This window comes from Talpa europaea (assembly GCF_964194135.1).
Source record: "Talpa europaea genome assembly, chromosome: 2".
NCBI lineage: Eukaryota > Metazoa > Chordata > Mammalia > Eulipotyphla > Talpidae > Talpa > Talpa europaea.
Window position 1 is genome coordinate 91,470,425 of NC_140068.1, and position 19,789 is coordinate 91,490,213.

The 19,789-nt window shown below is 39.0% G+C and overlaps 1 protein-coding gene across 1 annotated transcript in view; it reads left to right on the top strand.

The window, feature by feature from the left end:
* Positions 1–19,789, top strand: part of KIF6 (kinesin family member 6) — a gene marked incomplete at its 5' end in the record, with an annotated part of 395,001 nt that overhangs the window by 179,232 nt on the left and 195,980 nt on the right. Inside the window, 3 exons of the mRNA XM_084259141.1 lie at positions 9,995–10,100; positions 11,343–11,481; positions 15,887–16,099. Coding sequence (XP_084115267.1) covers positions 9,995–10,100; positions 11,343–11,481; positions 15,887–16,099 — 458 coding nt within the window. The remainder of the gene's footprint in view (positions 1–9,994; positions 10,101–11,342; positions 11,482–15,886; positions 16,100–19,789) is intronic.

Consider the following 19,789-nt stretch of genomic DNA (forward strand, 5'->3'; position numbering starts at 1 on the left):
TCAGGAGAATCTATAGTTGGGGAACTTTAACCATGGAGATACAAAGTGACAGCAGAGCCTGGTGCCCAGGCTCTATTCTTCCAAATTTTCCATTTAGCTTGTTTTCACAGGCATACTCTGGTGTTCTCCATCTGCGCTGTCTCTCTGTAACCCATCCTCTCCTTTCTCCACCTTCCTTCTCCTCTTTGGCGCCCATCTCCCTGTCCTCTACTTCCCGTCATCTCTCTCCCCACACTCCCCAGATTTGATCTCCTCATGGTCCCCAGTGCTCTCCTCACAGGGACTCCCTTGGAAGCTTCTTTGCATTTCAATTTGATTTCTCGTTTTCCTCAGTCCTTTCCCTAGGCACCTGTCTCTCTACTCCTCTCTTCTCTCAGCTCCAGGCCAGCCTCCCTCCTCTCCTGCAGTCTCTCCACCTCTGCCATCATGATAGGAAGCCTTTTCTGCCTTGTTTCTGTCATTGTCCCCTTCTTCACAGTGACTCGTCTGTCACATTCTCCTGCCACCAGCTCTGCTGCTCCTTGAATAATTTCTGTGCCCCCTTCTTATGACACACAATGTCTTTCCTGCAAAGTCAATTTCTTCTTTATTATGTATTTATGTAGATAAGTATTCATGTTTATATTAAACACAAATAACATGGTGTTTGTCTACAGCAAACAAGGGCATCAAAAGATACATGTAGAATTTAAAGAGGGAATCACTAATATCTATAGTTTGTTTTATATTATATTCATCTCCTAATTATATTTGTTCTAAACTACTGCACCTGTCCATGTCTACTGAAGTTAAGATGTTTGACTATATTGAGACACATACGTCTTTAAGTAAACTGAATATATGAAAATGTGGATTGACAAAAATAAAATTAATGTTTATAACTTCCCAAAAGCCTTCATCATTGCATTTTAAAGTAGCTTTTAAAATGCCTTTAATGGGGCCTCCCTGGTGGCCTACGGGTTATGTTTCAACACTCTCACCTCTACTGCCTGAGTTTGATCCCTGCCCAGGGAGCTGACCCACATGGCGCAGCAGACCTCTCCTTTCTCACCTGCTGCTCCCCTCAGCAGTGTGTTTCAGTAGATCTGCCAGTTCTGCTCCCCACTTTGTATCTGGTGAACCTTCTCACCCCTTGAACATCTGGCCTACACTCCAGTTCTTCTATGCAAAAACTAAAAAAAATAAATAGATAGATAGATTAAAAAATAAATAAATAAAATGCCTTTAGTGACTTTAAAGTTGTTTAACTATATTTTAAACATATTTGAAATAGTTTTTTTTTTTTTAGCCACAGAAACAAAGGCAACCTATAAATTGAGAGAAGATATTTGCACATCACATGCCTGACAAGAGGTTAATTTCCAAAATATATAAAGAATTTATATGACTCAGCAATAAAAAAACAAACAACCCAATAAAAAGATGGGTGAAATACCTAAATAGACACTTCTTGAAAGAAGATACTCAGATGACTTAAAGGCACAAACCCACCATAAGATATCACTTTACCCCCATGAGAATGACCCATATCAAAAAGACTGAAAAAAAACCCCAAATATTGGCAAAGATGTGTATTGCAGTGTTAGATAAGACTTTGAGTTGGTCCAGCCTCTATGTAAAATGGTATGGAGAGTCCTCAAAGAAATAAAAATGGAGAACCTCCCCTGGTGGCACAGCGGTTGAGCTCTGGGCTCTGCAGCACCGGTTCATTCCCCGGCTGCCAGCGAGGGTCCCACAAAAATAAATAAATAAATAAATAAATAGATAGATAGATAGATAAATAACTAAATAAATAAAATGGAAATACCATATGATCAAGTAATAGTTCTTCTAAGTATTTTCCCAAAGAATATGAAAATACTAATATGAAAAGATTTATACATGCCTATATTCATAGTAGCATTGTTCAAAATAGCTGAAACCGGCCTAGACACCCACTGACAGGTGACTGGATAAAGATATTGTAGATACATACTCGATGAAATACTACTCAGCTATAAAAAAGAAATAATGCCTTTTGGGTGGGGATGGATGTTGAGGAAATGATGCTAAGTGAAATAAGTCAGAAAGTGAAAGATGGTTATCCACTCATTTGCAGAATATAAATAACCAAAGAAAACAAACCGGAAAAGTATAGCAAAAATAATTATTAGACTCTGCAAAAAATATACTGGTTACCAGAGAGGATGGGATGGGGAGGGAGAATGGGATGGGAGAGAAGGTAATAAGACATTGGCACTGGGGAGGGTGAGTGAAATAACTGCACATATGGAGGTGCAAAATCCTCCCCAAGTTACAGTTGTATAAATGATTGGCAAATAAAATTTGAGGAAAAAAGTTATTTAAAATAGTTTTGAAAATTCCGTAAACTGAAGTTCATGGCCGCAAATGCATTTTCCTATAAGTAGGCCAAATCTTTACCATTAAAGAGGCAAACCAGTGTGAATTTTTATTTGGATTGTTTGGATTTGCTATTTAAAGACACTGTAAGTATTAAGCAATTGTGCAGCTCTTCATTTGCAGCACCTTATAACAGTGCTTTTGTGGAGGTAAAGGAAATATGCATTACTAAGATAAATCTTGAAGGGAAACTCTACATAGGAATTTCCTCTGCATTACCAAAACCATGAACTTTCTGGCCTCCTACTGTTGTTGGAAAAAAAAAAAAAAAAAAAAGCTCATTCCAACAAAGTGGCTGACATTGAACTTGATCCCCTGCATGTGAGTATGTGAGGGTCCTTGTCTTTCACACACTGGTTAGGGCCAGGGGAGTGTAAAATATATATAATGCTTGTCACAGACCAGAGAATTCTAAAAGAAAATCTTGAAGAAACCACCTTTAAGCCAACTGAGGATAGTTCTTTCAGCAGAATCTAAGAAAAACAAATACGAAACTAATGACCCCCAAAAATATTTGTATAGTTTCCTTTGGTCATAGTCCTCTTGGCAGAATCCCAGCCTTCAGTTTTTCATGTCCTGTGGATTGTAGTTAATCATAAATTGTGAATTTGTTGTTCTTATCTGAACTTTCCTTTTGTAAATTACATGCTATCCCAACACTGTATGTTTCAAAGGGTCATACCCCATAAAAGAAGCTCATCATGATAGCAAAGTCAAAATAACGCCTTCCTTTGCCCCCTACCATTGGGACCCAAGAACCCCCACTGTTGCATCCTGTTAAAAATTCTTTTCTTTGAGATGCCAGATACAAAATTTATTTATGATCTCATTGACCTTGTTTGCATCTTTAAGTATTTTTTTTAAGTCAGCAGGAAAGTTCTGAATTGAAAATACAAATTTCATATAATAGGAATTCTGGCAAGTGGAAGACACTTTTCTGAGTTGATTATGTGCGGAAAGGCTAGGGGCTTCCTGAATCAAAAGATCAAGATTTTAAATCCTACTGTTTAAGTTTCCTAACTTTGTAGCAATATGCAAATTACTTCTTTGAGCTGCTCTTTTCTCATATGATATATGAAAGGAACATATTTAGGATTTATGGTATGGATTAGTAACTAAACACATGTGAAAATGCCTGACACATATGAATGTTCAATTAAAGTATTAATAAAATAATTGGGAGCAGGCAGTTATAAAGAGAACCAGACTATGATATTCTCTTTAATTCTTTTTATACTCAAATAAAAAATATGTAATGTCCATTGATAACAGTGACCAGGACATCATTGGCCATCAAAGGGTGTTGGTACCTCTTTCATTTAATATTTCAGTTTACTTATTTGTTTGGTTTAAGGGCTAAAAAGATATGCAGATTCAATAGGTCTGGAATGGGGCCTGAATTCTGATTCAGTAGGTGTATAATGGACCTTGTGAGTCTCCATTTGTAAGAGGCTCCCAGGTGATACCTATGAGGTTGACCTACTGTTCACACTGACTAGCAAGGCATGAATGGTCAGTCAATAAATACCCTCTTCGTTCCTGTGTTATGTTACATCATTGAGTTTTAAAGAGTTTAGAGACAATAATATTATATTCTACAGATGAAAAAATTGGTGAGCCACAGGGGTGAGTTAGTTAATATATTTCAATTTTTTAAAATTGTGTAACTATTCTCCCATTTTTGCTATTTAGCTGTCATATTCCAAGAAGAGTTGTCAAGTTTCCTTGTATATCTTTACCACTCTTTTCCACCTCTTTCTGAGTTCTTCACCCACACTGACCTGTAACTATAGTGGTTAGATTCCCATTGCCTAACCCTGTCAGAGATAACCCATCCTTAATGGAGTCATCTTTAGTGCAAAAATGATTGGTTAAGGTCAGGCAGATATTTGATACTCTTTGATATAACTAATACTGGTTCCTAAGTCAGAACTCCTTCTTAGCTCTTTGGAATGAGTTGCCTACTCTTTCAGAGACAGAGAAGATCCAGATGAGCTGAAAACCACCAGCTCAGGAATACCAGATATCTCCTTGATTTTACCACAGACAGCCCTGCCCCACCAACTAGGATATGTCTTACACATCTCACTCCTTCCAGTTCTTCTCAAAAGACAAGTCCTGTTGCTTTGCTTCCCTTGTCTTGCTTTTAGTAAACTCCTTAAAATTACACTGCACTTTTGGACACATATATTGTCTTTATCCCCTTACTAAAAGCCATGCTCCTCTCTACCCCCGGGGCACACCTCTCATAGCTATCTCAGGGGGTTAGAATCAGCCAGAATTTCCATGCTCTAATTTGGGTATGTTCTTCTTACTCATCCCCCATTCCTCTTTTCTCTCAACAGTCCCATAACCAGTAGCTTAGAGATATGGTTTCAAGCCCATTTTCAGAAGTTAATGCTGATGGGAATTTTATTTTTTACAAACACAGTTTATTTCAGAATAATGAGAACATCATAATCATACTCAATATATAAATAATGAACCTAATTTCATAAACAAATGTAGTGTAATCATAAATATATTGCAGAAGAGCAAGTTTAGCCTGCATCTTGAATATCTCTTTTCACAGGGAGATGATAAATATTCTTGAGCCAAAGGCAACTGGTCAAAGGTCTCAGGATTGCTGACCTACTGACTTCCCTGCCTTCCTTCTTCCCTTCTTTCCTCCCTCCTCTCCCCCCACCTTTTTTTGTCTCCTGCTTTCTGTCTTCTTAGCATGTTACAGCGTACTTGCAGAATCCCTGTAAAGGGGTTTATTGTAACCTTTTATAATAGATCATAAGTATTTTTAATGTCAATATATTTACCTCTACAGCATCACTTTAAACAGCTACTTAACTATGTGGACTATGCTATAATTTATTTAACTGATTTCCTAATGGGGGAAATTCTGGTTCTTTTCCAGCTTTTTTTTTTTTTTTTTTTTTTTGCTGTTATAAATCATACAGGTCAGTGGCCTGTTGAAATCTACTACTCAGCTATTTCCTGCTTGTCCATTCACCTATTTATCTCTTCAAGGAATTCTTGGTATGGTATGAAATGGTCTGGTCTGACATTCCCTTTTAGAACTACATTACCCAGCAAGGCATTTAAATAAATTTACAAACTTTGCTATAATAGGGTAAGGATAGTGCCTAAAACCTTGGATTCTGAACTCAGCATACCTGGATTTGAATCCCAGCATTGCCAGTTGCTACCTGTGTGACTTTGGGCAAGATATTTAACCTTTTTGTATTTTGGTTCCTTCCCCTATGATACAGTGATGATTATACCATCTCATAGTGTTGTGAGGATTTAGGAAATTATGTATCCAAGGGACACAGAAGAGTAGCATCTAGTGCACAGTCAATACTAACTCTTAGTGCCCTTTTTTTTTTTAAAAGATTTATGTACTTATGCATACAAGAACTGGGTATAGGCCAGAGGTGTGCAGGATGAGAGGATTCACCAGAGACAGAGTGGGGAACAAAACAGATAGATTGACTGAAATACACTGCTAGGGGAGCAGTGGGCAAGTCAGGAGAGGTCTGCTGCACCATGTGGGTAGCTCCCTGGCCAGGGCTCGAACTTGTGTTGCAGTGGCTACAGATAGCTTCCTTCATAGGTTGCGTCTTAACCCTTTGCGCCACCAGGGAGGCCCAATAATAGTGCCTTTTTTACTTACACTACTAAACCAAATATTCTACCAAAATATAGCTGCAGAGAAAACTTACTTTCTGACAAAAAAATACTGAGAGCAGAAAAACAGGAATACAGTGATCTCAAGAGAGTGAAGCACATGTTATAAAAACTATGGTCAAATGTTATTATGTGGCCAAGTATAAAAATTTATAATATGTTAGAGTTGAGGAACTAGACACTGTCAGAGGTATCTCACTACACCTCACTTCAGTGGGTAAATATAAGCGCCAACCATCCACACCAATCACCTATCTTTCAAATTATGTGTTCAGGTACATGTAGGCTGTCTATGATCTTCAGTCCATAGGAACTCGAACTGAAAAGCATACAATTATTTTTACCCCTTCGCTAAGATTCTTTTCTCTTGCTTCTATTCTCCTAGTAAAAATAGAGAAATGTGAAGTTTTATGTTTACATAAGCTTTTCCTAAAAAACAGTTTATGTACTCACTTGACCTCCTAAGGGAGCCTTTTCTGAAAACAGGTCTTCACTATGCAGCGGGCTTCCGACAGCTGGGAGACCCCTCAGTGGGAGTAGTGACTAGGTATGAACTTGGGAACTATTTTGGGGAGATATGAAAATGCAGGGAATTTAGGGTCAATCGTTCACTCTTAACTGCTAGAGGAGTGTATCAGAAACATCTGCATAAAGCATTTTTCTGCATTTTAATTATTAGTCCAAGTTGTTGGTTGATAAAAAGTAAGTTTGACAATAAGTCAAATGTTTGAATGTAAGACCAAGCATTTTTCTTATCTAAAGAAGCTCTTTGGTCTCTACACTAAGAACAAAATTGCATGTCAAAAGGCCTGATCTTCATTCTCCATTATATATCGGGCTAATTGAGTTCCAGAAAGGGTAAAGCAATTCAGTTATTTCATTTAGGCAGAAATTCTTAACCATTTCTGCTTTGTCCCTGTTCTGGCAGTTGGAAGAAGGGGCACTCCAGGACCCTTAAACCTGCCTGCTCTAAATAAATTCTGCCATCTGTCACATCAAGACAAAATATACCCCAGTGTGTAAGACCTTTAATGGAAAATAACTTTGATATAATTAATTTGCAATAAAGGGAAGAGAAAGAATATAGCTAAAAATTTCCCCATGAAGCACCAAAAATTACCCTCATGGGTAAATAACCAGCCAAACAAGGTTGGCCCAAAGTGGAGCCACTGAGCCCCAAAAGCTTGCTACAAGTCTAAGGCACCTTCTATTGGGGAAGGGAGAGAAAGGGCCAGGCAAGTCTGGAAAGAAAGGAGCAAATATAAGTCAATACAAATCAAGGAAATGGCTGCCACTGTCAGCCTCTGCACAGGTCTCTCACTCACATCTCTTCTAAATGTCTTCTTCCATGTACCCCAGGTCCCTGGTACAAGTGCAAGGTTGAGAAGCAAGTGCAACTTCTTCACATGTCTCTCTGCTTTGGGTGCCTTCTGCAGGTCTTTCCTTTCTGCATCTCTCTCTTCTTAGTCTTCTTCCTCCTCTTCCCAGTCTTTTCTAGCTTCTCTTCCCTACCTAGCTCTACTGTCCTTAGAATGGGCAGGGAAAGTGAAACATCCCCTTTCTCTGAGGATTACACTTTACACGTGGTCCACCTTGTACTTATGCTACTATTATGTGGGATATTATGTGGCCAAAGCCCAGTGAGACTGAGTAATGTCAAGTGGTCACTCAGCTAATCAGCAGGCATGTATCTTAAAATGCTTTCTTGTAAACTTGCATTCCTCCTTCATGGAATGTCTATAGAATATATACTTTATGATCAAATTAGAGAGAATAAATTAGTTTCTAAAGAAAAAGCAAGAAGGAAGAATTGATTAACTTTTGCTTTTAAGCTGATATTATTTATTTAAAAAATTATGGACACTGAAACCACAAAATGCTTTTACTCCAGAGAACAAGCATATCTTAGGAATAATAGTGATTTCCAAAACTCCAGAATGTCTGCTAATTATTCAAGGAAAGTACAAATAGAGAAATGCTATTATTTTTTCCAGTCTTATGAAGTAGATACAGTGCTCTTCAAGGATTACAGATGGGAGTGTGAATATGTTGCCTTAATATTAACCATCATGACAGAATCAGTACACTCCTTCTGTGGAATATTATATAGTCACTAAAAATGAAATAGCTCTACTATATGTGTACTGACATGGAAATTTACCTATGATAAATTATTTAGAACAACAGTGTGCAGAGCACTATTCAGAGTATGATTTAATTTTTGTAAAAAGTAACAAAATCTTCAAATAAGCATAAGAATCTTGGTAACTACTTCATTAAAAACTAGAACATATTTCAGCTGTTAACCAAGGGTTCCCCAAGGTATTAAGAATAAAGAAGATAGAATGATGGCAAGGGTGAGGGGGCTTACTTTTAATTTTTTTCACATCTGTATTGTCTAGAATTCTTTTCATAAACATTATTATAAAATTTTATTTTAGAACCATAAGTTAGAATCCTTGTATCAGAAATGAATCTCTGTGTCTAGTGGCTTGAAATCTATTCTCTGCATATGATATCAGCAAATAGTGCAAATGACAAGTGTCCCTTCACTTGGAAGAAACTTCTTTAAAATAACAATATAAATCATCTTTCGTTTGTAAACATGTCACAAATTATAGAAGAGAGGTAAAAATAGAATCCAAGTCTCCTATATGATGGAAATCATTACATCTTATTTGAATGGGCTTATAGTAACAGTGGAAGGGAAATGTGTATACAATTTATAACAATGCTGAAAGTATACAAATATTTTCAGAACAACATGAGAAAGATCTACTGCTGCTGTGTTATGATACTAGCATCCTTGATATTGATTGTCATCTCTACACCTTCCTTATCAAGAACTCCATCTCAATGTAGAGGAGACTAATTTCTACAAAAGTGAATCCATGAAACATATTTGTATTGAAAAATTAATGTGTGCATTGCTCTAGATACAGGGTAGGGGGAGAGACACAAAGATAAACAGGAGCCAAGAATTGCCTTGTCTTTCTTATAAACTCATGGGAGAGCTGAGGTGGTCCACAGACTCGAGAATGCAACGTGGAATGCAGTAAGCACACAAGACACTGCAAAGTAAACCAGGACTGTGGGATAGAGTGGCCGGATGGTCCACTCCAAAGGGAAGTGCTTTGTTTTGAGAATAACAAAGATGTAAAATCATGTAAGCAGAAGAAAAGAGTCAGTATGGAGAGGTGATAAATAAGGTGATAATAAGGTGGCCCTGACAGAAACCTGAAGAGAGCCCAGGAGAGAGGTTGGCCATTAGGAGGAAGGATGTTACCCAAACAGCATAAAAGAATAAAGAGAGCATGTGTGGGGAGGCAGAGACACTCCAAGCTGAAGGAAAAGGAAGCTGAAGGAGCCCACTTACAGCAACTTTGACTTGTTCAGTCTGGTGAGAAGCTACCTCATTGACAGAGAGCAAAAGAGAATTGGTGAGTCGGGGAGTTGAAGAAAGATCTGGAATAGCCAGGTGAATAATGTCAGTCAACCAGGAATGAGGAAAAGGACTGTGGAGCATCACTAAGGTCCCAGCTGAGGATGAAGAGCCATGAGATTTTCATGAAAAAGTTTTTTCATTCCTTTATCTAGCAATGTGGCAGTTAGACACAGGAGTAAAGAACTTTAGCTTGGATAGAATGTATGATTTATAGAATAGAATAACTCCTATGTTGAAATCTGCTTGTGAAAATTCATTGGAAATCAGTCAAATAATTGCATCATTTCAGATTTTGCTCTGTCAATTGTCTTTTTTCCCCTTACGTTTATAGTCAAATCAGCTAACTCTATTTCCATAAAGAAGTGGGAACACTGACCTGCTCTCCCGGTGTTATCCATGCAACACATGCTTTAAGAATTTTTAATGTTTCTAGCTCATAGTTGATTCTCATCCATTATGTACTTTTAGGCTGGAAGAACTAATAACAACCTTTTTGGAAGACCAGGATCCAGAGAGTAGATTAGAGGTTGGAGCTGATATGCGAAAAATTCATCACTGTTTCCATTATTTAAAGGTAAATTTAAGCATATCCTCTCATTTTAGCCATTGTCACCCCTGTTCAAACTGCAATAAACCTGCGATAAACAACTCTTGAAAGGTTAGGACCCAGTGTCCCACATCCAGAAGGGTGAGATCTTCAACTAATGCCACAATTACCACTACATTTCTTCAGAGACTGACCTTACTTCCCAATGAATAAGGTCAGACCCTGAATTTCTAATTCTTTCGCCAGAAATCTCTACCTTCTACACAGAATAGTCCCATATTCAAAACACTTTATTTTCAAGTTACATCAAAAGATTTATGTCATTTCTTTTTTTCCAGCAGTTTTGGGTTATCCCTATATTTCCTCAGTTTTTCCCTGCCTTAAGTTTTACCATTCATGAATGACACAGTGGAAATATCTTTACCCACTACTTCTACCTCACCTGTAACCTGACAGACTGCACCACGATAATAAACATTTGTTGGGAGTCTGCTATGGGTCAAGCATTGGTTAGGGAAAGATAAATAAGTCATGGAGAAGGCAGATTTGTAAAGATTAATTATAAAGCATTGTTAGCATTAATTTGGAAAATGTGTTGTCCCGACCCGAAGGATTCGGAGGCACGAAAAGAGAAGGGCTGAGGATTGAAATGAGGGGCTTGACAACTTGACGCTAGCGTTTGCTTCTTTATTTTTCCTTTTCCTTCTCTTTTCCTTTTCCCTGTCTTTCTTACTTCCCTGGCCTTCTCTCTGCTCCTCTCGCAGCGCTCTCCTCGCTCGTGGTTCTCCTCTTAAATCTCTTTTCTTCTCCTCCTCTCTCTCCCGCTTTCTCCTCTTATATCCTCGTAGCTCCTCCCCCCTTACCTCCCAGTCTCATGTGCTTTACAGGAAAAACCTGTGGTTCTCCGAAGGCGAAACGGTAAAGCGAACTCATGGCACGCATATGCATCACGGCACATACTCCGGACGGCTCCGGACAATGTGTGAAATAAGTTGGGTGGGATTATGGAGAAAGGGAAAGAATTCTAACAGGAGAGCATATTTGAGCAGGAATTTCTCCACCTTAGGGAAGGAGAGATCATAGAATGGAGGAGGTGGTGGAAGTACAGGTGGGATGGGAAGACACACCAAAGACAACTGCATTGCAAAGACCGGGAGGCAGAACAGTGCGTGCAGATCTGACTTGTGTAGGAACGGTGAAAGCGGATATAGTCACACACAGAAATTTGGAAGAGAGATACGGACATTAAGCTCTGATTTTGTCTTTTAGAAGCTACTGAATGACAAGAAGATCCACGTAAAGAGCCCAGTCTGCTCTGAAATCAAAACTCAAAACTGCCAAGAACCATTAAAAGAGGAAGAATATAAAAAGCTACGAGATATTCTACAGCAGAGAGATAACGAAATCAGTATCCTTTCTGAAATGATGAGAAACTCTCCCTCTTCTGGCTTGAGCCTGCGTGTGGGAACCCTCTCCTAGCCACCCCCCCTGGCTCCCCACCCTGCTTCCGGTGCTCCTTACGTCTTTCCATTTAGGAGAAAAATGTCCCTGCAGCAAACACAAAGTGGTGAAAAACAAAGTTGCTATAAAAGAAAAATGTCCTTCTTTTTTAGTCAAGTAGAGTTAAGTTGTGGCGGAATATTGCAGTTGATTGAAAAATAATGGCCGTTTTTTACATCATATCTTAACAAATTAAATGATATGTGTGTATGCGCCTGCACACACACACACACACACACACACACTTTTTTGTTTCCACTACTTTGCAGTGCTCTTTCTGTTTTAGTCCTGAGCCTGAAAGTTAGCTGGTTATCTTTAGCTAACTGACCGGACATTGGGCTGACCGCAGTCTCACCGTGGCCCAGAATCTGTGGCTGGTGTGTGGGTGAAACTCAGAAGATGATTGAAAAAAAATTTTTTTGTTAAAGATGAGTGGTATTTAGCTTATGAAGAGCAGAGATTGATTTAAATTTAACTTTTTATTTAAAAGCCAGATCTACCGCTTTGGGTTCTTCTTACAAATGTTCCCAAATTTGGAAGCGAGTACATATGATACAATTTTTACCAGCTTTGGAGACAGTGTGTTCTGGGTACCCACAGAGGCAGGAGCTCTGGGAGCTGTCTCCAGTTACAGACAAGGTGGTGGCTTCTAAAGAGTCTCTATTGGGTGTGTTAGACCTCAATATTTCTTATAAAAGAAGTGACTTTTTCATTACATTCTCAGACTTTAACGATGCACAAAAATTATTTTGGTCAGTTCCTTATGAACATGTTTTTGCTCATGTTTTAAAATCACTAAAAGGCATGTTTGTTTCAGCTAATGTGCAAAATGCATAAAAAATAACTTACGTGAAGGAAAACGGGTAATGAAGAGGTAAAAACAAACCAAAGATGAGGCAGGCACACTGCCTGATTAACTTCAGTCTCTAATTTTAGTTGAGAATTAACAGACCCTCTATGTCTGATTCAAGTGAGTTTTAACTGCTTTATTATTCAGCCAGTAACAGTAGGTTCAGCTGTGATTTATACTCCCTTTGACAAAGGCCCTTGTCTCTGGTGCAGCACACAGGCCTGTCACTCCTGCATTCCTGCTCCTCTCTCTTACCCAATTCATCTCCAGGGATGGTCCCAGCTTAGACCTCAGTCCTGGCCCCAACCCCAGGCTGAGTTCTGCTTCTTTTCCTGGCCTTGCTCCTAGTTTAGAATCTTCTCCCTTAAACACTCCTACCAACTTCTTAATCCCCTTCTGGGTTTATGTATGTCTGTGCATAGAGAAGGAATGAAATGAGATATGACAGAGAAGGAACAGTCTAGGCCTGTTCCTACATGTTTATTTTAAAAAGAGTGAGAGAGATAAATACATCATCCCCCTTCTTCATTGGTAAATGCAGGTATCACTGTTCCCGTGGGGCTACGTGAGATTCTTCACTGACTGTGAATAACTCAAGTGAAGCACCCTTCTTCTGAGACTAGTATTCAAAATGATGGTGTGTAGGAGACATGGTGAAGAGAGCACTGAATTTGAAGTTCACACCTGGGCTGAAATCCCAACTCTTCATTCATTAGCTCTACAACTGCTCCCTGAAGCAGCTTCCTGCTCATCAGCAGACAGAGCCTAGGACCTGCCCTGCCTACTTCACAGGGCCAAGCAAAGCCAGAGAGGCTATTCATGGGCAAGTGCTTTGAGCTCCATGGAGTGTTATAAAATGGAAGATATGACTCTGTAGTTAATGGGTAAACTGAGAAGGAGGAAAAATAGCAGCTCAGATTCACTCCTAACAGCTTACATGTATTATAGGCTAATCACCAAGAGAAGATCCTGAAATTTCATAGTTCCTCACAGTTCTTTTTTGTAGAACCCAGAAGGTTAAGTCTGAGACAGGAGCAATGAGAAAGATATGGGTTAGATTTAAAGAAAAAAAAAAAAAAGATAATGCTTGAACTCAACAAAAACTTGAACGTAATGCAACAGAATGACAATAAATGACATCGATTTTTTTTTTTTTTTTGGAAAGGGAGGAGAAAAGGTGTCATTTCAATGACATTATCAGTTTGAATAAGTTCAGGCACCTCTTCACAAAGCATATAATGGTGGCAGTTAGTACCCAACACAGCGCTTGACTTGAGCAGGAGCCCAGGTTACATGAGAAAGGGAAGACGACAAAGAAAGGCAGATGAAAACGAAGGCAGCAAAGATGATTTTGTATTGTGAGCTTTGTGAAATGTAAATCAGAACACATCATTTCTCTGATTTAAATCTTCCAGGGCTTCCTATTAGAATAAAATTCAAACTCCTTACTCTACACTATGAGGCCCCAGGTTGTCTTGCCCGGCCCCCTACCCTTGTATGTCTTAGCCTTCTGTCCTTTGTATGTTAAACTTCACTCACAGTGACCTCTTTGCTATTCTTCTAACACAGGGATTCTCAACCTCAGCATTGCTGACATTTTGAGGCTGTATAATTCTTTATTGCCAGAGCTGTCCTATGCATTATAGGATGTTTAGCAGCAAGTCCTGCCTCTACCCACTGGATTTCATAACAGCAACTACCTCTCTCCCCACCCCCACCCCAGTACGACAACCAAAAATGTCTCCAGACATGACCCAATATCCCCTGAATGGTAATATATTCCCTGTTTGGGACCCTTAGGAGCTTAGCACTAGCCATTTTTTCTGCTGGGATGTTCTTCCTCTAGCTGGTTCTTGTCATTCAGATCTCAGCTTCAGTGTCATACTCAAGAAGACTGTCCTTAAGCACTCAGTGTAGAGTAGCCACTCAATCACTCTTGACTTTTTAAAAATAAGTTATCTGGCACTTTCTAATATTATATATGCACATGTGCATGAGAACTATCTTTCTCAGTAGGACATCTGCTTCATGCGAGCAAGAGACTAGTCTACCTTTTCATTGTGCCATCCCTGTGCCTACAACAGTGCCTGGCAATAGCACCAATAAATACCATGGAGCATGAATATTGCTACCACAGTGTTTAAACCAGATAGACTGTATGATGCTATTGATAATTCCATGCAAAGAAGAGTGGGAGGTCTTGACAGATAGGCTTGTCTCCATCAGCTCAGTGCCTCGACACTTACAGAAGCTGTGAACACATTTGGTAAGGAGAAGTTTATTTAGAACAAAGTGGACACCATATCAGGAATTGTGCATTAAAAAACTGCTTATGCTTCTAGAAATCACCAGAAGGTTAGAAGCAAAGCTGAAGAAGAAGATGGAGTTGGAATGATTTCTGTGTTACTTGCTCAACATTAAATGTGGCTGACACCTCCCCTCCCTCTGAGTTGCTGTCTTCTCACCCACACCATCCTCATGTTGCTCAGAGGCCTATCTTAATGCAGCTAGCTTTAGCAGTGGGAAAGGCCTTGAATTCCTCTTACCGTGTGTGCAGTAAATTTCTGAGATTTTCAAGAGGGAGTATCAACTTTCCTCTTAGTGATGATACAAATCTATTAGAGTTCTAAGCATCTCGAACCTGAGTGAGCAGTGAAGTAGGGTAGAGGGATGCTCTCAGTTATCATTGGTGCTCCTAGTATAGTAACTGACTTTAAGTTCCATTTGAATGTGCTGTAAATAAGTATGTGTTGGCCATGGGGGCATACATTGACCACCAGGACTGATTTGGTGGTCTTCCAACTCAGCAGGCTTCAGAATCCTCTCTCTCCAACTCCTGAGCAGCTTCCTGAATGAAGGTCTTATCTACCCACAGGTATATGCAAAACTCCATTGCCTACTACTTGGTATTTGTTTACTTTTTATAAGCTCATAAAAAGTTTAAGGTGTAACTGGTTTAAACTCAGAATATTTTGTTGTTCTTTTTTTTTGTTTGTTTGATTTGGTTTGGTTTTTGCATAGAAGAACTTGGGTGTAGGCCAGAGATACAGGTGGTGAGCAGATTCACCAGAGACAGAGTGGGGAGCAGAACAGGCAGATTTACTGAAAGACACTGCTAAGAGGAGCAATGGGAAGACAGGAGAGGTCTGCTGCTCCGTATGTGGGTTAGCTCCTTGGCCAGGGATTGAACTCAGGCCATAGCAGTGATAGTGCTGATTCTTAATCCTTAGGTCACCTGGGAAGTCCTTAAACTCAGAATATTTTAAAGGCCTTTAGATTTGCTAATTTTTCATATAAGATGCCATATTTAAAAACTAATAGCTTCCTGAACTTCAGGAAGTTGAAGTCTCCCTTTAGTCAGTCACAAATATCAAGTCATATTCAGATTATTCTCATTTGAAACATCACTGTTCTGTTCATTATCATTGAGCATGAGTCACTAAATCCTTAAGTCAAGTTTCAGATATTCTGGTCAATATGTTAAAGAAGGAAAAGAAGAAAACTCAGGATGCACTCCACTTATCTAGTATGGACAGAAGTGAATGTAGACATTCACAGAGCTCACCTTTCCCACCTGGGAACCCAGAAGGTCCGAGAATTTTGCTTCCATCACCTCCCACACAATCCCAGGATGGCCCCTTCGCGTACAGATCCAGTCTACTCAACAGAAAAACAGGTCAGTTGACTAAGTTTCTAGTATTTCTCATAATGAATTTCAACATAGCATCCTTTAGTTTTAAATATGCACATATGAAGGCTCCAACAATTTATTTGGTAGAATTATCTCTTATACATTATCAAATCTTTCAGTGAAATAATCATTTCCAGAATTGATGACTGAACTGAAAATAGAAAGTATGAATTGTCAGTATTCATAGAATACTGACAGAATGAGATGGGCAGAATGAGATGGGTCTAGAGCAATGGCTGAAAAGTTGACTTTGGAGTAAAAGAATAAGAACCTGCCTCTTGTTACAGGAAGGGAAGAATAAAGACAGATGTTGCATTACTGATGTGATGACACTCATTTCTAAATAGAAATGAGCTATCTGTAGCAAAATAATTTCAAAGTATTATCACAGTCTGCCTTAAAGGACAAAAACTATGCAAAACTTTGTAAGATAATAGGCTTTAACATGGTTAGACCAACTCAGCGGTACCTTCTTGGTCTGTAGCTTTTCCTCACTGAAACTACAGCTCCACAGTGGGAGCCCAGGTGCATTGGTGTTGGGCTATTAGACCATCAGAGCCCAGTGTACAGTCAGGATGCAGTGACTGATACCTTTACCTTGAAGACACTGAGTAATATAATGTGTGGAATGTGCTAGAACAAAGGGGTGAAGAGCTTCCTTTACTGTCAACATAGGTTGAAATTATATAAATATTTATTGGAATGGACAATCTGACATGCACGATTTTCTAAAAAATTTACTTGGGAACAATTAAAAGAGTATGAAGCACATTAAAAAGGACACCTTTTGGTTAATAAAGACAGGACTGAGAAGCATGGAAATATGTTTTGTGCTATTATATCCCTTTAGCTCTTAATTCCAAATCTCCTTGCTTTGAATATTTCTTTAGCAATACAGTAGGCTAAATTCAAAATCCCAGGAAATCCAAAATGCTATTTTTACCATTTATCATGGTGACAGCAGGCAAGGAAAAGCAATTATTTCTCTCTGTGATTATTTTACATACAGCATTTCTATAAGCTGCTCTGATAACAGCTGGTTTTGGGGAGAGAGCAAGAGGCCCTCAGGGTTGTTCAATTCATTAGTTCATCCATCAGTTTATTCATTGCTTTACATTCATCCTCTACATATATCCAATAAGTGATCCTTTAACATATATTTGCTGAGTATGCCCTTTGTTTTAGATACTTTGATTCTTCTTGTTATTACAATTATTATTACTATTGCTAAAGCTTACAAAGACCTCATATATGCCAGGTACTATTCAAAGTTCTTTGCTTGAATTAACTCATCAAATCTTTATCCTCAAGTACTTGTTTCACCACCATATTACAAATGGTGATATACATGGACAAACACAGCCTCTGACCTCAGAGCATTTAGAGACTGACAGAGAAGAGAATCTTGAACAATTAATGACAAAAGCTCACCTCTGTATGACTGAGGGAGAACATACCAGGGAACCTTAGCTCAAGAAAGACCCAAAGAAGACCATGAAGATGGAAGTGGGCATAGAAGGAATATTGCAAGCAGAAGGAATTATTTGAACAACTTTCAAGGCTTTGTGGTGGAAAGGAATATTTTAGGATATGAAAAAGACGGTATGGTTGGATTCTGGGGAGTGGGAAGCTAGGACAGGTTGAGGAATATGTGGAGGCCAGATTGGTAGAGGACACAAAGATTGTGTGACCAGTAAGAAGGCCACTGTGGCATAGCGGTCCAAGCCAAAGGATGGCGATGATGTCAGAGAAGAGGGAGGATCAGAAATATTTAGGAGATAGAGTGACCAGGGCTTGTTGACTAAATGATGTGAGGATAAAGGTAAGGATTGGCTTCCAGGTCTTTGGGTGGTTAGTGAGGCTTTTCATAGAGGCAAGGAAAAGGGCCTCCCCTAGCCCTGCAACACTTGGCGTTGTTGACTATACAGAACACAGTATTGGTATCACTGTTAAAATGAAAGGTCACTCTTGGTCCCCAAGTTTAACCCCTATGCCCATGAGAGAGGGAACTCTGCTTGCCGGCCCACTGTATGCCTGCACAAACAGCCTTGACCTCAATACTCAAGCCCCTGCCATGTGCTGGAACTTTTATACTTATATTTTCTCTTGCCCATACCATCTTCCTTCTCATAACTCTTCTTCCCCACAGCACCTCATAACTTCTCCTCATAGTCAACTTTTTCAGTAACTCATTTCTTCCCTTGTTATTGAATCAGAATAGTTTAGTTTGGAAAATGAATTAAGTTTACTTTAATAGAAAATCACTGGAAAAATAATGGAAATTGTTTGTAAAGTCCAAGTACAAATGAGGTAAAAGAGTTTTGGAGAAAAGCCTTATAGTTGAAAGGGTTTTTGAGTTGTTTTAACTGACATTGGATATAGTTCTAGCAATAACTTTAAATAGGAGTAGGCTCACAAATGAATTGATAATGATCTAACCATTTGGAGGAGAGATTGATGGGGGATTGATTTTATTCTTTGGCAAAACTACAGATAAGATGAAAATTGCTACGGATGAATCAATGCTTCAAAGCAACAGGTAATGGGATAGTTTATTACAATGTTTAAGATTGTAGGAGCTGATTAGGCTTTTATTATTGCATTATTTTATATAGAAGAGGTTTGTGTAAGCTAAATCAAATACAAAAAAATTAATAAGCATGTTGTTTTGAAAGTATTTGTACCTTAGGTATGTGTTCTCAATCTCTACTAACCACCCCTGGGGCCATATTTAATGCAGAAAGAAAGTAAATCAGACTATCTTCTACTCTGAGACTGTTGTGAAACTGTCTCCCCTTCGATGACCCCCCTTCTTCTTCCATTCACCCCCCCCCTTTATGCTGAAAATGACTTCTTTCAAATTTCTTGTGTTAAAAGAAAATGAAACAAAATTCATGGTTCACTAGGGAGCCCAGCATGGTCTTGCTCAAGCAGTCTGGCAAGGTGGAGGAAGGCAAGGGGCTGAGGGACTTTTGTTGTTTTGGAAGCTATATGTCTGTTTTGGTTTCGTTGAAATAGAGAGGGATTGTTCAGTTCCACAGTGTGCAGAGTCATAATTTTCTATTTAAAATAATAGGAGTTTTATAGTTTGGTTTTTTGCTTTTTTGTGTTTGTTTTCTATTTTAGTTCTCTGTGCATTCCAAATGATAACCTAGAAACTTTTGGTATTCCCAAGTCCCCTGATAACTCACCAAATCCTTTTACTGTTTGAGATGCTAACATAACCCACTCATCTCAGATGCTGTCATTGGCATAATAACTGATGCCAAGGTGAGTGGAAAGTCCACAGCTTTCCATGGAGGCTTGAAGCTCCTTCCTCTTACTCGAGTTTGTTGACTCCCCACTATATGAGCGGAAGGGCCCAAGGCATGTGTTCTGGGGATACCAACAGGAACTAAGAAATGATCTCTGACACTGGGAACTTATATTGAAATGGTGAAGGCTCACTTGGCACACAAAAAACAGAAAATAAAATAATAAGTGCTATTAGCAGAAGCTAGATGAAAGGATATGGGAATTCAAACAGGAAGGAAAAAATTTCAATAAGTAGTGAAGAAAAAAAAACAGAACAAAAACAAACACTTGAAATCTGACTACAGAACTCAGGTTACTGGAAGGGGAGAGTGGGAGAGTGGGAGCAAGGGGTAGGGGGCCTCAGTGGACTATGGTGGAGTA